The sequence below is a fragment of the Aotus nancymaae genome, unplaced genomic scaffold, assembly GCF_030222135.1.
Source record: "Aotus nancymaae isolate 86718 unplaced genomic scaffold, 86718_ANA_hifiasm-v0.15.2.pri h1tg000092l, whole genome shotgun sequence".
Taxonomy (NCBI): domain Eukaryota; kingdom Metazoa; phylum Chordata; class Mammalia; order Primates; family Aotidae; genus Aotus; species Aotus nancymaae.
The window spans coordinates 5,245,109-5,268,993 of record NW_026988507.1 but is presented as its reverse complement, the minus strand read 5'-3'; the positions used below and the strand labels follow the sequence as shown (position 1 = coordinate 5,268,993).

The window sequence follows — 23,885 nt, the reverse complement described above, 5'->3', positions numbered from 1 at the left end:
CTCAAAACCTGTAATGCCATAAGAACAGATTTTGCCCTTCAAAAACATTTGATCTTTTATTTTTAAGTACATTTGGTTCTACCTTCTCTAATTAAAAGCAAGTATCTCTGCAAAAAGAACAGAAAAATAACATTTATTTCACACTTTCCATTGTTCCCTCTTGTATTTTTATAGATTGATTCTGAATGAGTTCTCTCCATTTAATCCAACTAAAATATAAATGCATTTACTGTCAATACCAACAGTGGATGTGATTTACTCTTTTTCTCTAAATGAAAAGCCTATTGCCTGAAATTCCATAACTCAATTTAATTATCTGAAGAATGTATTTCTACAGATTCATATCTCAACATACACTGCTGGAAAAAAGTTAACAAATTAGATTTTCCTTACCATTTCTATCAAGACAGTGTGGAAAAGAAAATTAATCCTTCCTACAATATTTTCCAGTAGCACATATTTGTCAAGTTGTTATATAACTTTAGAAAGTCTAAAATGAGGTAGCTCAGCATTTGCACCTCTATTCTGTGCTTTTCCCCTGAGAAAAAAGCTTCGTTACACACAGATGGGTACAGTTTAAACATTCCCTCTCCTTTTTACATTGGGGCAACTAAGATAGTGTTCACTTAAAACCCATTTTTTGCTTGTGGGATGCCTGCGTAATTAATATCAGTCCCGAAAAGTTTTAGAAATAAGACTGAGCCTGCAAGTTTCCACAAGCTAAGTGGTGTTTTCCCAATTTCACCCTCTGACTTTACTAATTTGCTGACCAAAATAACTAAAAGTAATCATCCATTAAATAGGTAGGTTCTCCCCACTCGACAGTTTCCTGCCTGGTCAATGATTCAGAGGGAATGCTCATTTTTTTCCATTAGTCTTTGAAACGTGTTCTAATTTGAAAGTACGTTATCAGAGAACAATTTAAATTGCACAATTTTCTTGGAAATGCAACCCAATTATTAAAAATTGAACCCACAGCAGCAAAGGGATGAAAATGTACTATGAGATGCTTTGTTGTAGAGAGGACCTATGATAAGGATAATGAAATATCTGTAGCAACTTTTAAAAAATTGACCTTTACACCATAGGCTTAGTGTCTTCAAGGAGAGTGGCAATAAATATATATTTACTCTGTGTTCTTTTCTTTCCCTTTAGAGGTCTCATTTCTTGTGAATTCCCATGCTCCAAATCAAGTTCTTATATTCACTGCATTTCAACTTCAAATAAGTCTTCAGTTTAACCCATAACGTAACAGGCCTATAAAAAGGTATAACTTGAAAGTGTCCTGTATCTTCAGGATTACTGTTTATCATAGAAATTAATAATGAACTGCAGAAAGATTTCAATGAAGACAATCCAGATTTGAGTTAGGAATTTTAAAAGTCCAATTTCTGACCCTTGGATTTAAATTTAAGGAAATTGGTAAAGTTGTTTCTATGTATTTTCCTTCAGAATAATAGTGAAACATTAAGTGTATTAAAATCCCAGGCCAAGTCTGAATTCTTTAGACTCAAATTTGGAATTAATAATTCCTCCTTTGAGACATTTTAAACATTTCTCCCCTTTATTTGGGATATGATATTTCTTCTCCTAGAGTGAAAAATCCCTGTTTACATTTGAAAGGCAAAAACATAAAGCCTAGAGTCACAGTGCTTTTCTGAGTTGCTTGAATTAAATGATCTATGAGGTATCCTACATAAAAATTCACTCTGAACATCAGGGAATAGAAAATATTAACAAAAGAAATAACACTAATACTTACATTACAACAGAACTTTTGAAAAGCAGTCTCAGAAGTAAGAACAAACATATGAATGATAGTGTCATAAAATAAGTTGCCTCTCTGGAGTACTCATATACTTTAAATAAATCTATATTTATAGAATAGCAATCTGATGAAATGTGAGAAGAATACATCAGTGAAGGACATGTCCTCCTCCAAACAAAGTCAATAGGCTCTCAGCAAACATCAAGGTTCAATGTTCAGTTACCAGGAGCATTGCATCTCATTGGTAGCCTAAAGCAAAGATTTTTATATGCCTTTTTAATTTTCTTTTTAACAATCCATCAGTCTCCAGGAAGAACTCTGCTCAGTTACAAGTATATGTCAACAAACACAATTCATAGTAAAGACATTCAGCTACCAATTACCACTGGAAATTTAAATAAGTTCTAAAAGTATAGGTTATGTTCTGCCCTGAAATACTTAATCTATTTGGTATTTTTTTCTGGGACATTTAATGGTCCATCAATACAATGTATTAGACTGTACAAACACAGAATTAGACATGGTACTTGCCTAGGGGATTCTCAATTTAAATAGACAAACAAAATAGATTAAACACTAAAACACTAGTGTTTAGAAGAAATAAAGTGGATCACTACCATTAAGAATATGTATTTAGAAAACAGATACACAATGCACAGCATAGTAGTAGAGGGCAGGATATCTCTCAGTAGCAAACAAAGCATCAGAACAACCCGAGATGCTTCTTAGAAAGGAACCGTTTTGAAGATAGTGTTAAGGATTGTCAGAGAGATGAAAAAGAGGATGTTCTAGACATCAGAGGTTACAAGAAAAAGAAAAGCAGCAAACCACCACCATGGCGCATGTATACCTATGTAACAAAGCTGCACGATCTGCACATCTACCCATAACTTAAAATATAATAAACAAATTTTTTTAAAAAGTTAATTAAAAGGAAGGAGGAAATAATTTACTTCTGGTTGGAACTCGAGTGACTTTAGAAATCATTTAATCTAACTTCCATCTACACACCATTGAAACATTTTCACTGAAATACAGTTATCTAATCTCCACTTAAATATTATTAGAGACATGTTTATTGGATGGATGGATGGATGGATGACTGGACGGACATGGAAGGACAGATAGAAGGACAGCTATTCCAAAAAAAAAAAAGCTACTTAAATTTTGAAACTTTGTTAAAAGCATTTATCTTAAAATGACTCTTCCCAACTTTTTTTAATAGATCCTAGTTTGCCCTCTACACCAGTGTTGTCCAATAGAAGTATAAGAGCCATAAAGAGAGTCACATAAGTAATTTTACATTTCTAGTAGCCACCTTAAAAGAGTAAAAAGAAATAACCAATTTTAATTTGAATAATGTATTTCTTGACCCATTAACTATTATTTCAACATATAAACAACACAAAAACATTAAGGAGATTTTACATTTTATAGTAAGTATTCAGAGCTCAGTATGTATTTCCATACTTATATCACTCCTCAATTTGTATTAAGCACATTTCAAGTATTCAATAGCAATCTGTGGGTAGTGGCTACTGTATTGAAGAGCTCAGTTTGAGATAATGGTTCACAAACTTGGCTAAATATCAGAATCACAGGAAACTTTTTAAAAATATAGATTCCTGGGATTCATCCCTAGAGGTTTAGATTCAGTAACTTCAGGAGTGCCAGTGAATCTTTTTAATAAGGCACTCAATAAACCACTGATCATCAAGCTGACATTTGGGAATTACTGCACTAGAACAACACAAAATCAATCTAATCCTTCTATACATGATTGTCCTTCCAAAATCTTAGAGAAATTGTCACATTTCCACTGTATTTTATTCTACAGACTGAAAATTCCAAGGTTTTTCAATCATTCCTCATCTGGCATAGTTTCCAAACCTTTCAACTCCCTGGTTGCTGTACCCTGGATGCACACCAGTGTGTCTGGCTTATTTAAAATAATGGAGAAGTACCATAGCATAAATAATCCAACTTAATCCTTATCTGCCTTTTTTTCAAGACTATCATATGAATATGAGTGTCTCTGCTAAATGTTGAATTCCTAGTACTTCAAATTAAAAATGTAAACTCTCATCATCAAGAAGCATTCAGGATGTCCAGGTTCTTCAAAACGCTGTTATTTCCTCTGTGGACACTTCATCGTAGGCTGGAGAACGACCCTCTTGGGATGATTTGGAATTATTCAGAGTTAAACAGAGCTACAATTTTTTCCATGCCTCTCCACCCTCTTACCTTTCCTTATGAGTAGAGAGGAGAGTAGGTATTTTGATTTTTAGAAAGAGCTCTTCAGCTTTCTTTAAAGTTACATAAATATAAAACATAAAGTCACCAAAATAATCATATTTTCATAAACAAATGGGCTCAATTCAGTGCCATAAGTATTCACTTAGCAAGGGTTTACTGAGCACATTATGTGTGCAACTATGGGAGGCCAGGAGGCTACAAGAAGAAACAATGGAGAGACTCAAGCCCCAAGGAGATCACAATCTAGCCAAGAAGTCAAGCATATTAATCAAACAAACAAATATATAGAGAGTTCTTACTATATGCTAGACAGCTGGGATTCATATCAGTAAATTAAACATTCAAAAATCCCTGCCCTCATGCAGCTTAGTTTTTAGCAGCAGAGACAAACAACAAACAATTCGAATAATCAGTAAATGAATTACACAGTATGGTAAATGATAAATGTTAGGGAAACTAACAGATCAAGGCAAGGGGTATCATGAATATCTGGGCAGGGGTGGTAAAAGACAACTTGAAATTTTACTCTGTGATCATTGGAGGCCTCATTAAAAACTTGTTATTTGAGAAAAACATTTGAAGGAAGGAAGGGGGAAAACATGAAGCTATCTGGGGGAAGAGCATTCCAGGGCAGAGCAGACAGCCAGTGCAAAAACCCGGCAGCAGAAGAGTACTTGCCTGGCCTGTTTGAGGAGAAGCAAGGATGCCAGTGGAGCTAAAGTAAAAAATCAAGGAAAAGAGGAGCAGATGAGGTAAGAAAAGTAATAGGGTGGGGGTGGGAGTGTTCATGTAAGACTTTATAGGGCATAATAAGAACTCTGTCTTTTATTTTGAATGAAATGAAGAATCCCTGAAGGCTTGGAGCAAAGCAGTGACATGATATATATCATATTTTAAAAGGATCACTCTGTCAACTATGTGAAGGATAGACTGCAGGCAAGCAAGAGTGTAAGCAGGTAGACAACTTAGGAGGCTACTGGAGTAATCCAAGTGAGAAAGCGTGGTGGCTTGGACCAAGGAGTTACAGGAAGAAAAAGAGAAGTGACCACATTATTTTAAACAAAAAAAAATAATTATAATACAATGTGGTAGTTACTGTAACACAGGATGCTAAGATAGCACAGAAAAAGTAACAATAATTCCACCAAAGGAAGAATTTGTAGCCAAGGTGACAACTTACCTGAGTCCAGAATGATATGTAAGAGTAGGAAAAGGAACCAGGAAGAACAATCCAAAGAAGGAGGCCAGCACAGAGTTGCTGGTGGCCAAGAGAAATGGAGGGAAATGATCTTTTCCTTAGAGAACCTGCATTCTCATTAAAAGACAGTAAATCAGTCACAGGTGCTACTGGAATCAAAATCAGCACAAGAACTTTAGATTATAGAAATAAGTAGTAATACAAGAATGATATTCAAGAAACAACACCAAAGAAGTAACAGGAAATGTGGAGAAAAATAAACCCACTTCACAAAGGGCTCACAGGACTACCCCAGCAAGATGCCACTGGCCCCTGAAACACTATTAAAGGCTCCCTGAAATCTTATTCTCCACCACCAGCTCCCACGAATAGACCAAATCACTACCAAGGAATGCCAAGGTTATTCAGACAGAGTCAGGTAAAACAATTGTGTCATTTGTTTTTTAGAACTTCTAACTCTTATCCCCACAATATAGAACTCAAAACCTAAGCCTTAATTGTGCTTGAAAAGTACTATGTTGGGGCTGCTGTAGAGAGGAGCTATGTCCTGAATCTTCCTTTACTGGTTTTCTCGATGCTCCCCAACTTCTAAAACATTGGAACAACAAGGTGGATTAAATTCCTTCCTCTCCTAATCTGCCATTTGTTTTCATCCCTTCCTACCCAAATCCATATATCCTTTACTCCCCATTAAGAACCAAAAACAGCAAAAGTAGAACAGAAAATGCTTTGGGGCCAGTTTCTCCCCCAGCCCAGATGACCTTCACCTGTCCTCCCTTTAGCACATGAAAGTCATCTTAATTAACTCCACCACAAAGTCTAGTATTTTCACCTGAAAGCCCCTAAAAAGTCCAAGGGAGCATGATCTTCTGATAAACTAATACCAAAATAAAAATAATAATTAACATTTAATGAATGTTTAGTAAATGTCAGGCATAGTTTTGTTCCTACTATGCACACAACAACCCTAAGAAGTAGTACTATTATTATGCCAATTGAGGCAGAAATAAGTAACAAGATCAAATTCATACAACTAGTTAACAAAAGAGCCAAGACTGGAGATGAAGATGTCTAGCTCCCAAGCCGTGCTCCTTAATGTTAGTGCACATCAATATAAACCCAGAATTACCTCCATCATTTATCCTCTTTGTCTGGAGTACAGTGTGACCTCAGATCAGTGATTTGCAGTCCTCATTCCATATATTTTCCTTTGTAGGGAGAGACACATGGTTGCCTGGGTTACTCACCCTTTCCCAAGAATGAAGACTGTTAGCAGAGGCATCATCAAAAACAGTTCAGGAAATATGTGCCCAAATGCCCAGTTCCTGATAGCTGGCCACATGAGAGAAGGAGAAGCTATGCTATACTTTTTTCTTCCCCAACAGCTCCTTCACTAATCCTTTTTAATTACAGGGATCAATACCTGAGTCTTTAAAAATATGAGTTTATACAGTGAAGCAAAAGTCACCACAAAAAAAAAAAATTCACTGATAAGCTGTTTGCTTAGAAAATTTTCCTGCCTAAGACTAATGACTATCCCAGCAATGTCAATTAGAAACTGAAATCGGGCAAAAAATGAAAAATTTCATGAATTCAATAAAAGCAATGTAAGAAAAGTGCTAAGGCCCTAAGTTATGATGATCTGATACAGGTAGATAAATTTTTTAATTAAAATTAAAATTTAACCAGAATGATAAGTACTTCAAAGAATCCTCAGATATTTTTGCAAAAACAAACAACAACAAGAAAACACTGAGCACTTGATTTTACACTGTTTCTTCTTAGAATTAGCTTGTGGTTAAATGATTACCTACAGTTTGTCATATATAGACTAGGACCTAATTTTCCTAGTTTTCTAATCATTCTTCAAGATAAAGTCCCAAATTTTCTTTTTCGCAACTTACAATAAAATTTTGGTTCCTATTTTACCATAATAATTTATATAGTCATTTTCTTTCCCTATATTTTATTGTGATCTCCATCCTTAAAACAGAAGCAATGCAATAAATATTTGTTAAATGGAATTGAATTAAAATCAACAGGAAGGCTAGGCGCGGTGGCTCAAGCCTGTAATCCCAGCACTTTGGGAAGCCAAAGCAGGCGGATCACCTGAGGTCAGGAGCTCAAGACCAGTCTGCTCAACATGCTGAAACCCTGTCTCTACAAAAATTTAAAAAATTAGCTGGGCATGATGGCAGGTGCCTATAATCCCAGCTACTCAGGAGGCTGAGGCGAGAGAATCACTTGAACCTGGGAGGTGGAGGTTGTAGTGAGCAGAGATGTCACCATTGCACTCCAGCCTGTGCAACAGAGCAAGACTCAGTCTCAAAAAAAAAAAATCAACAGGAGACACATTACACTAGAAAGCCTTGTTGTCTATGCCTCAGTTATCAGTACCTTGGTAGGTATTGAATTGTAGGCAGATAATCTAGAATAAAAGAAAGAATAGATGCCTACAAGATTGGGATCTAGAACAAACATGAAGAGAATAAGCCAACGAGAGGTAGAATGACGCCAAAGAAAGATAGAAACCCTTCACTTCAGTTGTTACCCAGAGTGTACTTCAGCCATGACATTGAAAGTCATTCACTTGCCAGAGCCTGTCAAGATTGCTCCAGCTCCTTCAGAATCAAGTCAGTCCTCCTCTGACATCCCTGGCACTTTTCAGAGGGCACTTCTAGTTATGCTTGACCCTGTCAATAATTATAGTTGCCACACTTGCTAGTGCCAAACAGCTGCTAAGTGTTGTCCCTTCTATCTTCAAAATGTTAATGCTTTCTAATTTTCCCCCTCTATATCCAGATTAACATTCTGAGGAGAAAGGGTGTGTTTTTGAAAAAAAGAATACAATAAAAAATTTCACATTTGATTTTACTCTATTTGTTCTCAGAATTAGTTCATAAATGATGGGGAAAATCCCTTAAATACTCAGCATTTACCACAAAGACTGAGTTGACATGTAAAAAAAAAACTATTGTGCACCCCAAGTGACTAACATATAATTTAATTGTCAATACCAAGTTGCCAGCCACCCCATAAACACATTATGTTACATAGTTAAATGAGAGCTCAAAAGAAAGTTTAATTTGGTTATAAAATAAATGACTGCTAATGTTCAAGATATATATTCGTTTTCTATTTCTGCTGTAACAAATCACCACAAACTCAGTGGCTAAATTAACACAAATTTATCTTGCAGTTCTAGAGATCAGTAGCTCCAAATGGGTCTCACTAAGCAAACATCAAGGTGTCAGTAGAGCTGTGTTCCTTTTGGAGGCTCTAAGAGAAAACTTGTTTTCTTATTTTTTACAGCTTCTAGAGAATGTCCACATTTCTTGACTCATGGCTGCCTTCCAACTTCAAAACCAGGGATGGCCAGTCAAGTGTTACATTGTATCATACTGAGACATACCCAACTACATCCCTCTCTCACAATTAAAAGACCCCTTGTGATTACATAGGGACCACCAGACAATCCATGATAATCTCCTTATTTTCAAGTCAGCTGATTAGCAACCTTAACATCATCTGCAAATCTAATCTCCCCTTGCCATGTAACAACATATTCACTGGATCTGGAGATTAGTATGTGGACAGCTGACTATCAATTAGTCTATCACAGTCTCTCCCCTTATCCCCAAAGATTCACATCCATAGTATATGCAAAAGTCCCCAAATTTCCAACCCACTAAAGTTCAATTCAAAGTTCAAAATCTCATGTATATCTTAATCAATTCAGGAGTCCCAAGAACCACACATTAGAAAGATGGTGAAATAGGACTTTCCAGCCCTCATCTCCCTGACAGAAACATCAATTAGAACAACTATTAACATATAACAATAGCATCACAAAAGCTAAGAAACCGAGGTAAGAGATTACAGCACCTGGGTGTGGCATAGAAATAAGAAAAGGCATATTGAAGAGAGCAGTAAGGACAATTTTACATTACCCATCTCACCTTCCCCCAGAGACAGGCAGCATAGCACAGAAAACAATAATCTTGGAAAGGAAATAAAAATGAGCACTTTGTTTCAGACCTCAAAATTAAGCCTGCCTCAGTAAAACCCAACACGAGGTACAACTCCACAGCCACAGACTCTAGGCTAGTATCCACAGATTGAGCCTCCAAACCCATTCTAATGCCAAACCAGATCCCACAGCCTCAGGCTCCAGGCGGGCCAATCAGACTTGGTCTTTGGGCTGACCCCACTGTGAGGCCAACCCCAGTAGCCTCAAGCTCTGAACAAGTCTCAACATTAAACTGGCCTCCACAGACCCAGGCTCCAGACCCATCCCAGAAACAAGCAGCTGCAGCAGACATGGCCTCTGAACCATGCCCAGCACTGAGATGGCCCTCACTGTCCCAGGCTTTAGGCCTACCCTAGCACCAAGTTGGCAGCCTCTATCCACAAGGGCTACCCTAAAGCTGGGTGTAAGTGTGTCCATTCCATCACCAGGCCAGTGCCTATGGACTATGGCTCCAGGCTAGCCCCACAGACCCAATCAGTGAGTCCAGGCAACAGGCCCACCAAACTGCTAACCCAGAAACCAGAACAGCCTGTCTGAGGACTCCAGCAATAAGTCTTCTCACCAACCATGTCAGACAGCCTTCCTAGAATCTATGAACTGGCTGACTGGTGAAGAGCTTTCCCAGACAAAGCCAGTGTGCAAAGACTAGAATAAGTCCCTACTTCTTAAAATGCACTGACTTTAACACAAGCAACAAGGAACACAAAAAGCAAAGGAGATATAACACCACCAAAAGAGCACAGTAATCTCTCAATAGCTGACCTCAAAGAAATGAAACATATAAACTTAATGATAAAGCATCCAAAACAATTGTTTTAATTGGGCTCAGAAAACCCCAAGAAAGTAGAGATAAATAATTCAATAAAATCAGGAAAACAATAAAAGATCAAAATTAGAAGTTTAACTGTTTTCCCATTTGCCCCGAGAATACTCACCAGCAGCACTTGCACCTGCAGTGTTTACCCTGAGATAACTGCCATGAAATATCTTGTTTCCATTTTCACATTGTTCCAGTATATAGGCTTTAGAAACAAATGACATCATTCTATTTATAGCATTCTGTTTCTAATAGTGCTATTTCTACTTACAAAATATAGTAATTCTCAATTGCTGAAACTGTCAAACCCTAGAAAATGTAGCATTCCTATGCAAATGTTAACATTGTTCTCGAACAGTTGTTGGCCAAATATTAATCTGATGAATCTGGTTTTTCCAAAATTGATGATTCTGATAATTTAAATAATTCTGATGTTAGTTCTGTTTAGAAATAACTCCAAAAACAGTTTTTATATTTTATTTTCACATTGAAAATCAGTCAGATTTGCTTCAGCCTCAAAACATGTTTATACAAAATTAGATGAGTGCTGGCAGTGAGCTGCAGTTTTTTTCTAAACAGAAAGGAGATTAATGGAAAATTTGAAATTATATGTAGAAAAAACACAAATTCTTGAGCTAAAAAACACAGTGCATGATATGATAAATGCAATGGACAGCATCAGCAACAGAATTATCAATTGAAAGAAAGGATCTGTGAACTCAAAGACAGGTTATTTGAAAACGTATAGTCAGAAAAGGAAAAAGAATAAAATGGAAAGAAGAAGTCTTACAGGATTTACGATGGCATCAGAAGTTTAAGAAGGAAGAAAAAAGAGACAAGTAAAAAGCTTTTTTTTTTTTAAATACTTTAAGTTCTGAGATACATGTGCAGAATATGCAGGTTTGTTACATAGGTATACACGTGCCATGGTGGTTTGCTGAACTCATCAACCTATTATCTACATTAGGTATTTCTCCTAATACTATCCCTCCCCTAGGCACCCACCCCCAACAGGTCCCAGTATTTGATATTCCCCTCCCTGTGTCCATGTGTTCTCATTGTTCAACTCCCACTAATGAGTGAGAACATGTAGTGTTTGGTTTTCTGTTCCTGTGTTAGTTTGCTGAGAATAATGATTTCCATCTTCTTTAAAGAAATAGTAGCAGAAAACAATTCAATTCTGGAGAAAGATATCCAGATACAGAAAGGTCAACAGTCTTCAACTAGATCCAATCCAAATAAGACTACATCATGACGTATTATAATAAAACTGTCAAAAATCAAATGCAAAAAACTCCTAAAACTAGTGAAAGAGCCAAATCACATATAAAAGAGTTCCAATAAAGTTAACAGAAGTTTTCTCAACAGAAGTCTTACAGACCAGTAAAGAGTTGGATAATATTAAAAGTGCAGAAGTAATTAAAAAAAAAAAAAAACTGCCAATGAAGAATATTGAACCTAGCAAACATTCCCTTTAAAAATAAAGGAGAGATAAAGACCTTACCAGACAAACAAAAGCTAAGGGAGTTCATCATCACCAGACCTGTCTTACAAGAAATGCTAGAGAGTTCTTCAAGCTGCAAGAAAAGGATGCTAATTAGTAACATAAAAATATCTGAAATATAAAACTCACTGGTAAAATGAAGTCAGTCAAATTTAGAATACTCTAATATTATAATGGTGGTGTGTAAATCACTTATATCTTTAGTATGAAGGTTAAAAGTCAAACCTATTTAAAAATAATAAAAGCTACAATAATTTGTTAAGGAATACACAATATAAAAAGATGCAAACTGTGCATCAAAAAATAAAATGTAGGCAGGGAGGTACAGTAAATGTGTAGAGTTTTTCTTCTGAGATCAAAGTTAAGTTGTTATCAGCTTAAAATAGCCTGTTATAAATGTTTTATGGAAGCCTTGTGGTAACTACAAAAAAAAATCTATAATAGATACATAAAAAATAAAAGGAAAGGAATCAAAGCATACCACCAGAGGAAATCACCTTAGCACAAAGGAAGACAACAAGAGAGGAGGAAAGGAATAAATGATGTACAAAACAACCATTAAACAATTAACATAATGCCTGTAGGAAGTTCTTACTTATCAATAATTACCTTGCAAGCAAATGGATTAAATCCTGCTATCAAAAGACATAAAGTGGATGAATGTATTTAAAAAATAAAAAGCAAGACCCAGATACATGCTACCTGTAAGAGACTCACTTCACTTTTAAGAACACATGAAGACAGAAAGTGAAGGGATTAAAAAAAAATTCCTTGAAAATGGAAAACAAAATAGAGGAGGGTAGCTATACTTACATCAAAGAAAATATTACTTTAAGTCAAAAACTGTAAAATAAGACAAAGTACATTATGTAATGATAAAGGGGTAAATTTATCAAGAAGATATAACAATTATAAATATAAAGGCACCTTACATCAGTGCATCTAAATATATAAACCAAATATTAATATATCTAAAAGAAGTGATAGACTGCAATACGATACAATAGCAGTAGGAAACCTTAATACTCTACTTTCAGCAATGAACAACAGATCATCCAGACAGAAAATCAATAAGGAAACGTTTAATTTAAACTACACTTTAGATCAAATGGACCTAACAGATATATAAAGAACATTTCATCCAACAGCAGCAGCACACTCATTCTTCTCAAGCACACATGGAACATGCTCCAGAATACATCAGATGTTAGACCATTAAAAAAGTCTTAAGAAATTTAAAAATAATGAAATCATATCAAGTACCTTTTCCAACCACATGGTATTGCCATGGTTTAAATGTATAAGTCCTTCCAAGATTCATATGTTGGAACCTAATATATAATGTGATATTATTAAGAGGTGGGCCCTTTGGAAAGTCATGAGTGATCCACTCTCATGAATGACATTAATGCTCTCATAAAAGAGATTGAAGGAAGCACCCTAGAGTCTTTTGCCTTTCTACCATGTGAGGATACAGCATGCATCCCTTCCGTGAAGACACAAAGAAGGTGCCATCTATGAGGAATGGCCCTCACCAGACATTGATCTGCTGGCACCTTGATCTTGGACTTCTTAGCCTCCAGGATTGTGAGAAATAAAAAATTACCCAATCCAAGATATTTTGTTATAATAGCCAGAAGAGATTAAAACAGCTACGAAACTAGAAATCAATAACAGAAGAATTCCACAAAATTTGCAAATACATAAAAATTAACATGCTCATGAACAACCAATTGGTCAAAAACAAAATTAAAAGGGAAATTAGAAGACATCTTGAGGCAAATAAGAATGGACACAACATACCAAAACTTAAAGGATGCAGCAAAAGCAGTTCTCAGAGGTAAGTTTATAGCAACAAATGCCTACGTTTAAAAAAAGAAAATCTCAAACAAATAACCTAAAGTTACAACTAAATGAATTACAAAAAGAAAAACAAAATAAGACCAAAGTTAGTAGAAGGAATAATAAAGAACCTAGCAGAAATAAGTGACAGAGACTAAAAAATAACAGAAAAAAATAAATGAAACAGAGAGTAGTTTTCTAATGAAGATAAACAAAATTGACATACCTTTAGCTAAGAAATCTAAGAAAAAAGAAGACTCAAATAAATAAAATCATAAATGAAAGATGAGACATTATAACTGATACAACAGAAATACAAAAAATCATGAGACTACTATGAAAAATTATATGCCAACAAATTAGATAAACTTAGAAGAAATGAGTACCTTCGTAGACACACACAACATACCAAGACTAAATGATGAAAAAAAATTTAAAAATCTGAACAGACAAGTAACTTGTAAGGAAATTGAATCACTAATAAAAATTCCTTCATCAAAGAAAAGTCCAAGGCCTGATGGCTGCACTGCTAAATTCTATTTAAATAACTAATACCAATTCTTCTCAAACTCTTCCAAAAAAATGAAGTGGGAAAAAATTCCAAATTTATCTTATATTACCAGTATTAATATGACACCAAAGCAAAATAAGGATATTACAAGGAAATTACAGGCCAATATTCCTTATGGACAGAAAGGCAATAATCCTCAACAAAATACAAGCAAACCAAACTCAACAGCACAATTAAAAGTATCATTCACCATGATCAACTAGGATTTATCCCAAGGATGCAAGAATGGCTCAACATACACAAATCTGTAAATGTGATACACCAAATTAACAGAATAAAGGCCAAAATCCATACGATCATTTTAATATATGCAGAAAAAGCATTTGACAAAATTCAACATATTTTCATGATTAAAACTCTCAACAATTGTATAGAAGAAACGTATCCCAACACAATAAAGCTCAGATATAACAAATCTTCAGCTAACATTATACTCAACCGTAAAAAGTTGAAAGCTTTTCCTCTAAGATAAGGAAAAAGACAAGGATGCTCAATCTTGCCACTTCTATTCAGCATTGTACTGTAAGTCCTAGAGAGAGCAATTAGGCACGAGAAAGAAATAAAAGGCATCAAAATTGGAAAGAAAAAGATTAATTTATCCCTGTTTGCAGTTAACATCATCTTATATCTAGAAAACTCTGAAGATGCCACCAAAAATTTGTCAGAACTAGTAAATGATTTCAGTGAAGTTTCAGGATACAAAATCAACATACAAAAAAAAAAACCAGTACTGTTTCTATATATTAACAATGAACTAGTCAGGTAAGGTGGCTCATGCCTGTAATCCCAGCACTTTGGGAGCCCAAGGTCGGTGGATCACTTGAGGTGAGGAGTTCGAGACTGGCCTGGCCAACATGTTGAAACCCTGTCTCTACTAAAAATAAAAAAAAAAAATTAGCAGGGCATGGTGAAGGGTGCTGTTAATCCCAGTTACTTGGGAGGCTGATGCAGGAGAATAATTTGAACCCAGGAAGAAGAGATTGCAGTGAGCCAAGATCACACCACTGCACTCCAGCCTAGGTGAAAGAGTGAGATTCTGTCTCAAAAAAAAAAAAAAAAAAAACTATCTGAAAAAGAAATCATGAAAACAACTTCATTTAAAATGGCTAGGAAAAAATAAAATACTTACATAGAAATTTAATCAAGAAGGTGAAAGATCTGTGCACTGAAACTATAAAACACTGATGAAAGAAATGAAGAAGACACAAATAAATGAAAAGATAACCTGTGTTCATGGATTCAAAGACTTAATATTGTTAAAATGTCCAAACTATCCAAAATGATCTACAGATTTACTGCAACCCTTATTTTAATTCCAATGACACTTTTCTTTATTCATTCATCCATTGATGACCATTAATTAGGTTGATCTCACATCTTGGCTACTATGAGTAATACTGCTAAGAACATAAGAATATAACAGAATGCATAAAGAAAATGTTATATATATGTGTGTGTGTATATATACATATATATGCATGTATATATATGTGTGTGTACAATACTATTATATATGTGCAGAATGTAATACTATTCCGCCTCAAAGAAGAAAATCCTGTTATTTGAGACAACATGGATCAACTTGGAAGACATTATGTAAAGTGAAATAAGGCAGTCACAGAAAGGCAAATATCACATGATCTCACTTATGTGTGAGATCTTAAAAAGTTTAACTTAAAGGAGCAGAAAGCAGAACGGTGGTTACAAGGGTCTGAGGATGGGGGTAGTTGATGGGGAGATGTTGGTCAAAGGATACCAAAATTCAAATAGATGGCATGATGTGTTCAAGAGACCTATGGTACAACATAGTGACTGTAATAATAATACATTGTATTCTTCAAAATTTCAAATAGATTTTAAGTGTTCTCACCACAAAAAAATTATAAGTACATGAGGTAATTAATATGTTAATTCGCTCAATTTAGCCATTCCATAATGTATATATATTTCAAAACATTGTGTTATACACAATAAATGTGTATGATTTTTGTCAACTTAAAAATAATTAAATTCTAAGTAACAAAAACATAAAACAACAACAAAATTCTCAAATCTCATCATCCAAATCATCTAAAACAGGTATGAGAAAGGTGCTGAGTATAATCCATTCTGAGGCACACCCTGAAACAAGCTATCTGCTCTCAAAAATACAATGCTAAGGAAGATAAAGGTGATAATTCTAAATATTCTCATGCGAAAAGGGAGAAAATGGAAGAAAAAAAAAAAACCATTTGCCATACCCAAGCAATTTTAAAATCCAACCCGGTGAACACCATTTGGTTTCAAGGTCTAGAAATAATTTTCTGTAATTCTTGGCTTCACTGTCTGAAGTCAGCTACATGCTCTGGGCTCCGAGTTCTGCCCTCTGAATTAACCTTATTTTTTCATGAGAGACAGCTTCACAGAAAGATGTTTACAGCTAAGTGAGCCTGTTTTTCGCTTTTAGAATTTTGGGAATCCAACATCTTCTTTCACTTTATTCTCTCACTGATACTTTCAGGCCCCACCAACAGCAATTTTACTGGCATAATATTCCTAAGAACCTTATAGATCTTCCATGTATGTCATGGGGATTCACTCCATTAAACAAAAAAGGCTCCTCCATAGATATTTCTTGGATAATTCCATCTCTATTTGTGACCTCTGCTGAAATGGTTGTGGGGACCTATGTGCAATATGTTCTTCAAAGAGCCTCCTCAATTTAACTGAATACTCTGACCTTTTGATACTTCTGAGGCATTAGCAAAATATTTTCTAGTCACATCCTTGGCTTTGTTTTCAGATCAGGTATTCCTGACAGTGAACATTCTATTTTAACATGTTTTGGAATCTGAATAGGCTTATAATTTTTGAAATATCAAGTTATGAATAAGTTTTGCTTAATAGTTATTCCCTAAGTCTCTCTTTCTTCTCTCAAATGTTACTACAAAACAGCAAGAAAAAGCCAGAGTGCACCTTCAACACTTTTGTTGCTTACAAATCACCTTAGCTAAAATCTAAGTTCATTGTTTACAAGTTTTGCTTTCCACATAACCACAGGATACAATTCAGGTAAGTTTTCTGCCAGTATACAAGAAGGATCCCCTTTCCTCCAGTTTATAACAAATTCCTTATTTCCATCTGGGCCCTCAGTGACAGTTCCTTTAATGTCTATACCTCACCAATGCTCTGCTTGTGATGATTTAGCTATATTCAGAGGTGATTTTGATTTTCTCTCTACCATGCCCTTCACCTTCTTTTGAGTCCTCATAGTAGAGTCACCAATATCCATATTTCTACTGAAAGTCTATTCAAGGCAATCTAGGCTTTTTCTATCATGCTTCTCAAAATTCATCCAGCATCTGACCATCGTCCAATTCCAAAGGCACTTCCATATTTTTTAGGTATTTCTTACACCAGCACCCCACTTCCATGCACCAAAATTTGTATTAGTTTCCTACTGTTGCTCAAACAAATCACCACAAACTTAGTGACTTAAATTAACAGAAATCTATTATCTCACAGTTCTGGAGATCACAAGTCCAAAATGAGTCTCACTGGTCTAAAATCAAGGCACCAGTAGCACTATGTTCCTTCTGGAGGCTCTAAGGGAAAACTCATTTTCTTGCCTTTTTCAGCTTCTAAAATCTGCCTGCAGTCCTTGGGTTGTGGCCCACTATCATCGTCAAGGCCACGAGTGGTCAGACTAGTTTTTCTCATATCACATCACTCTAACACTGACTCTTCTGCTGCCTTTTCTCCATTTTAAAAGATTCTTCTGATTAAACAGGGCTCACCCAGATAATCTATGATCGCCTCCTAATCTTAAAGTTGATAAGCCTTAACTTCCCCTTGCCATACAATGTAACCTATTCTTTGGTTCCAAGAATTAAGACATGAACATCTATGGGGGACCATTATTCTGCCCACCATAATATATCTTTACATAATGATAAATTTTCAATTCTGCTCTATTAATATAGCCTACCATGTAACCTATTCCCTGCTTTCCTCATATGCTTCATTTCGTATCACATGCCCTATGTTTCTACTTCTCTAGACTTCCTCCGTTTTCTCAAATGCAAGCTCATTCCAGGCTCAGAACCTTGCTCACACACTTGTCCCTTTCTCTTCTCTAGACTACTCTTACATATCCTTCAAACATCAACTTAAATGACTATTCTTCAAAGATGGTTTCCCTGAACCTGTGACTCCCCTAACTAAAATATAGATTCCCATTATATCTTCAGTTTCTTTTCATATAATTTATCTTACTGGTGATTAAGTCAGTAACTATGTAATTGTTCAACCACTACTTTTAAGTCACTGTGAAGTCAAAGGTAAGTTCTAATGTCCTCATTTGTAATGTGCCTAATACCTAACAGTATACTAGTTTCACAACAATAACTTATTGGAGGAATGAACATAACTTGCTTAATCATCATAACAATGTTCATTTTTTTAATTGAGGGTACTGAAGCTCAGAGAAATTAAGCAACTTCACCACAGTAAAACAACGAATGAAATTCCACCTCAGTCTATCTTGTTTCTAAGTGCATCTCTTTTTTTTTTTTTTTTTTTTTTTTTTGAGACAGAATCTTGCTCTGTTGCCAGGCACCAGGCTGGAGTGCAGTGGCGCGATCTCGGCTCACTGCAACCTCTGCCTCCCGGGTTCAAGCAATTCTCCTGCCTCAGCCTCCCGGGTAGCTGGGACTACAGGCGCCCGCCACCACGCCCAGCTAATTGTTTTTTGTATTTTTTAGTAGAGACGGGGTTTCACCATGTTAGCCAGGATGGTCTCGATCTCTTGACCTCCTGATCCACCCACCTCGGCCTCCCAAAGTGCTGGGATTACAGGCTTGAGCCACTGAGCCTGGCCTAAGTGCATCTCTTAATTGCTGTGTTATTCCACTCTATTTGGGCACCAATGACCATCAGTTCAAAGTCCACAGATGCTCACCAACCAATATACTGAAGACAGATACTCAATGCCACCTCAATTTCCTCAATGCAGCTGCCTTTGCCTACTAAAGTTCATGGTCTACTACCAAATGCCTATTTCATTCTGCTGTTCAAAACCTGACATAAGAAGAGTCATATGACTTTTTTTCCCTTTAAAACCAAAGTTTTTTACAAATAACTACTATGCTTATTTTCGATGTACTAACTTGTAAAAAAAAGAATATGCTTTGATTTTATCTACTTCTCTTGTGTGGATTAATGAGATTATAAAATCTGTGAACATTTCAGAAGAAAGTGTATTCCAACAGAGGAAATTATCTATTTTGGGAAACTGGCCAGATTAGTTATTAAAATCAAAGATCTAAAAATCATGCTAACATTGCTAGAAAGTCCTAGAACGGTGCTTCTGTAGGCTTTCATTCCTGATCTCTCATGTACAGAGGAAAAAACATTGTTTTGATCATTATCTTAGGAAATAGTTCCTTGAGAAAGATTTTAAAGAAAGTAGAACGCTTTATAACCTTTCATAGTTCTTTCTTTGTCAATATTCACTTCTCTATTGTTTAAAAGCATAATAAGTGTATTTTTGTGACTGCAAGTCAGATTATAGCTGGAAATGACTAGAAAATTGCCTGGACTCGTTTTTTAGAAAATTATTGTTTAATTGACAAAAATCAAAAGCCATTTTATTAAGGTATGATCTAATTTAGCATCTTATTACTTAAATTTTCAAAGCAATTATAAATCAAATTTCAGCAACAACAAAACCATTTTAGTGATACTATAGTTGCTATTATTATTTTTAAAAGGTATGACTTTAAAACATATTTCAATCATTTGTTTTTGTTAGGTATATATAATAAAATAATTTATAGTTTCAGAAAGTACAGAATTGCATGCATCTCAGAAATCACTAAGGAGAAAAACTGGCACAAGAAAAAGCAATATTAAATGAGCAAAAATCATTGGGAAAGTATATGTCAAGATTTCTTTATTTTAAAGCTGACAGAAGAAGATGGTTATGTTACTGCAGGAAAAATTTGATGGTTCAAAATCTCTTCCATCTATTTAGAACATATCTGATAGCACAAAGAAACTTGTATGATAGGTTTATATGAAACCTAAGAGCATCTCACAAGTTTTGTAATTTGTTACTATTCCTGCTATGACTATGTATAGTGTATATGTATACACTACACAAAATATCTGCAGCACCCTCAACTCAACTCACTGTAAATAGAATCTATAAAATCTTCAGAGTCTGATTTTTTTTTCTCTCTAAAGCCAAAGGAAATCCCAATGAAACAGGAAGACTCAGAGCTGACTTCTTAACAAGTTTCCAAATGCTATTAGCAAAGACCTTTCCAAGGTAATGCGAACTGCCATGCATGGTCAAAGGGCCACCTTTTGTCAATTTCAGAATCCAAATCTTAGAAGAAAAGGAATCACAAAAGCATAATCAATACATCAGTAATATATGCCTACTGAGAACACGGCATGCAAGAAATACTTACTGATTCATTGCTTATATTAAATAAAGTCCATAATTGGGCAGAAAATGAAATTTTACATCTTCAAATCTCATAAACCATATCTGTTAGGTATTTACTCTGTCTAAATATTGGGCTTGGCATCAACAAGGAAACAAAAACAACCAATTCATCAGTGTACATGGATATCTAGTTACTATGGACAATTCAAAGAAAACATTTTATGTGCTGTATGTATTTTGAACACAATGCCTACCTTGAAGAATTTGACAATTTAAATAAAAATAAATCTAAACATTTTTAATTAACTAGGAAAAGTTACTGATTTCTGAACCTATTTCCTAAAAATTGTTTAGTTTTCTAGCACCAGAACATAAAATGCACAGTCCTGAAGATTTCTATTTGTGACAGATCAGACACTCTTCAGAGGAAACTAGGCAGAATACTAATAAAATTCAAAGAACCCTTGTAAATTTTAAGAGCACTACAAAACCATTTGTTTATTAGGAGTTTTAGATTCTATAAAGCTTTACAGTTACTCAAATTGGCAGTCCTGAAATAACTTTATTTCCAGTTCATAGGGATTAAAAATCAGAGATAAAACAATACAAAACAAAAAATCAGAAGCTTAACCCTACTGACACATCTATTCAACTATGTGAAATTTTTCTGACAAAGTAGCCTTATCTTCTTTATTAGATTTGGTCATTGTTTTTAAAGGATTCAATATCCAAGACCCACACTCTAAAAATGACCTTTAAGTAAATAAAACATTACCATAAATATTTGTTGCAATAAAAAATTAATTTAAACAGAAAATTTAAACAATAATTTTTAGACCAGAAAATTGCATTTTAATTTTTTATAAGAGCAAACTTGTTTTAAGTAAATGTAACACATGTGAATTTCCTCCTTTCCCTACTGTAAGCTTTGGTGTTAGTGTCCATGGTGACACATACTGGCTATATCAGGCAACAACACCACTACAGAAACACTCAAGTTTTATTTTATTTCTATTTCTTGATAACATATTTTCTGAAGTGGTTTCCTTTTGCATATCCAACTCTTTAGTAATTATGAGTTGCACTTTTGAAGCCATGGCACCAAAATAACAGCAACGACAAAAAAATATATATGGGTGAGGTGGGGCAAGAAGCTTTAGTCCATCAGGTCTGTTAAACCAAACTCCATCTCTCTCTGTATACTTCACTATATGTGAATCTAGGCTGTCTGTACACGTTCAGCTACCTTTTAGAAGCTCTTATTACAGCAACTTTCCACAGACAAGCAATCCTCAAAAGCTCTGGTTAATCAAAGTTGAAGGATTGCTGTATTGGAATTTGCTTCTGACTGCACAAAACATTTAAATATAATTTGAGATGTAGACATTTGTGCACAGTCAATATCCATTGACTTCAAAAAAAGTTGTAAAATCCTAAGTACACAATTAATGATAATACAAGGTACACTTCTAGATTAGCATTTACTTGAAATTTTTCAAAAATAATTTTGAGACTATTATTCCCTTTCTCTTGTTGTTGGTGGATGAAGGAAGAATGAGGGTCTTTCAGTGATAAATCTTGCCTCAAATACAGTGTGACTATGATATACAGTAGATAAAAATATTCAAAGGCATTAATTTTTCCAGAAAGCTACTCTCATAAAACAATTCCTCCAAGCAGGGCACCATTGTACCTGAAACTTTCAGAGATCAGTGTCTTAACCAAGATTAAGTTATCCTGTTTCCTACCTAAATCAATTTCACCCAAACGAGGTGTTTGTGTTGTAATTCATTGTTCCCCAGATTCTAAAATCAACCATCTGCCATCGCAGTTTCTGTTCTGTAATTAAGGGGCTATCCATTAGAACTGGCAAGAGTACAAAGTAAGAAGGAGGAGGGTGCGGCAGGGGAGAAAAACCAAGCCACTTAAAAGAGATAGGGGTATGTATGTGTCTCACACTGGTCCCTCCACACCTCATCTCAGGTACTGTCATCCATGAGGCAATATAAACTTAGGACTAGCGGCGAGGCAAACCCCTGCCGGGGGTATCGGAGCTAAAACCACAGTGGAGATGCAGGACGCAGGGCATACCTTGAAAGAGAAAGGCTTTCGTCCCATTATGCAGCCCCGGGACCTGACGCACTCCCGTCGTGGACTCCCCAAGTTCTAACTCTGTTAAGACGTCAATCTGTAGGGAAGGGTCCACACCAAGCCCCCAAACTGGTGAGGGGTATGAGGGGGGAAGAGAGAAAAAGGAAAAGCTTCATCAAAATGCAAGCCTCTTCCTCCAGGGCAGCAAAGAACCGCGTCTTCGCGACAATACTGGGAACTGAAGATGCGAGGCGACTCCCTCCTCCTCAGCCAAGAGCCTTACCTGAGATCAGCAGCCAAGCTTTAAATAGCGGAGTACCCAGTCCCATTTCCATGACCTACTTTAAACCCCTCTCCGTGCAAAGTTCCCCCTCAGCCCTCCGACCCAGGACTAGGGGCGTGACCCGCCTCGCAATCTCCAAAGCAAGCAAAGAAAAAAAAAAAAATCAAAATCCAAACCCACCCCCTACTCTAAGCTTCCCATTCCAGATTTACTTTGGGTCCGGGAAAAGCGAGGCTTCCCCAGCCAGCCCAGGCTGCCCGGAGGCGTGAGCCATCCCTTTCCCCAGTCCCAGCTTTTCGGCCACTCACCTGCCCCGAGACCGAAGATCAAACAGAATGTTCTCAGTAAGACCCGAGACTCCATGGTGAGGATCTGCTCAGTCCATCGTCTCCCTCTTTAAAAATAAAAATAAAAATCCAAGAGGTTCTTGGAATCAAGCGGGAAAATAGCGTTTGCCTCTCCTGCTGCTGCCTCGGATTTACTGATTAGGAGGATTAATACGCTTTGGTTGTCTAAGAAAGAATAGGGAGGCCTCCCCAGGCGCGTGAAGAACTTAGACCCTCCAACGCGCACATCATTCCCACACGCGGAGCCGAGGCGGCGGCGCGGCCGGGAGGGGGCCCGAAGGGGGCCCGGAGGGAGGGGTCGGACTCGCCCCGGAGCTGCTCCGCCAGGGAATTAGCTCCCGAGCCGAATAAAAGCAGCCAAAGACTCGCACACCCAGTGGCAGGGAGGCGGCCCCAAGAAAGCCCAGGCTGGGGCAGCCCCGCACCCGCCCGTCTTCCCCGCCGCCCGAACCTGTTGTAAAGGCAGAGACAATGGAGAGAGCTCCGCGAGACGCGCGGAGAGATTGCTCCTCCGGGGAGGGAGGGGCAGGTCGGGGGAGGCGGGGTGAGGAGGAGGGAGGGGCCGCCGAGGGCGAGGCTGGTGCTCCGCTTCGGTCTCCCGCACGGGCTCCTCGTGGCCAAACCCGGTCCAGCGAGCCCCGAAGCCGTTGCAGCCTCAGCTCTTCTCCCTCCCTCTCTCGATGACCCGGGCAATGCCAACCCCCTTTCGGGATCGAAAGCTCCAAATCCAAGGTGCTAAGTTGAT

General features: G+C 36.6%; 1 protein-coding gene across 5 annotated transcripts in view; it reads right to left on the bottom strand.

Annotated features, from left to right (window-relative positions):
* NELL2 (neural EGFL like 2) overlaps positions 1-23,885 on the bottom strand; it is a 428,916-nt gene that overhangs the window by 338,689 nt on the left and 66,342 nt on the right. For 4 of the 5 annotated variants that reach the window (XM_064369806.1, XM_064369807.1, XM_064369805.1 and 1 more), the window contains exons 2-3: positions 23,102-23,187; positions 22,511-22,639 (exon numbers count right to left, since the gene is read on the bottom strand). In XM_064369806.1, coding sequence (XP_064225876.1) covers positions 22,511-22,639; positions 23,102-23,156 — 184 coding nt within the window. In that variant the 5' untranslated portion in view covers positions 23,157-23,187. Of the gene's footprint in view, positions 1-22,510; positions 22,640-23,101; positions 23,188-23,591; positions 23,764-23,885 lie in introns of those variants that run through there. The other variant, XM_064369808.1, reaches the window with a different exon arrangement.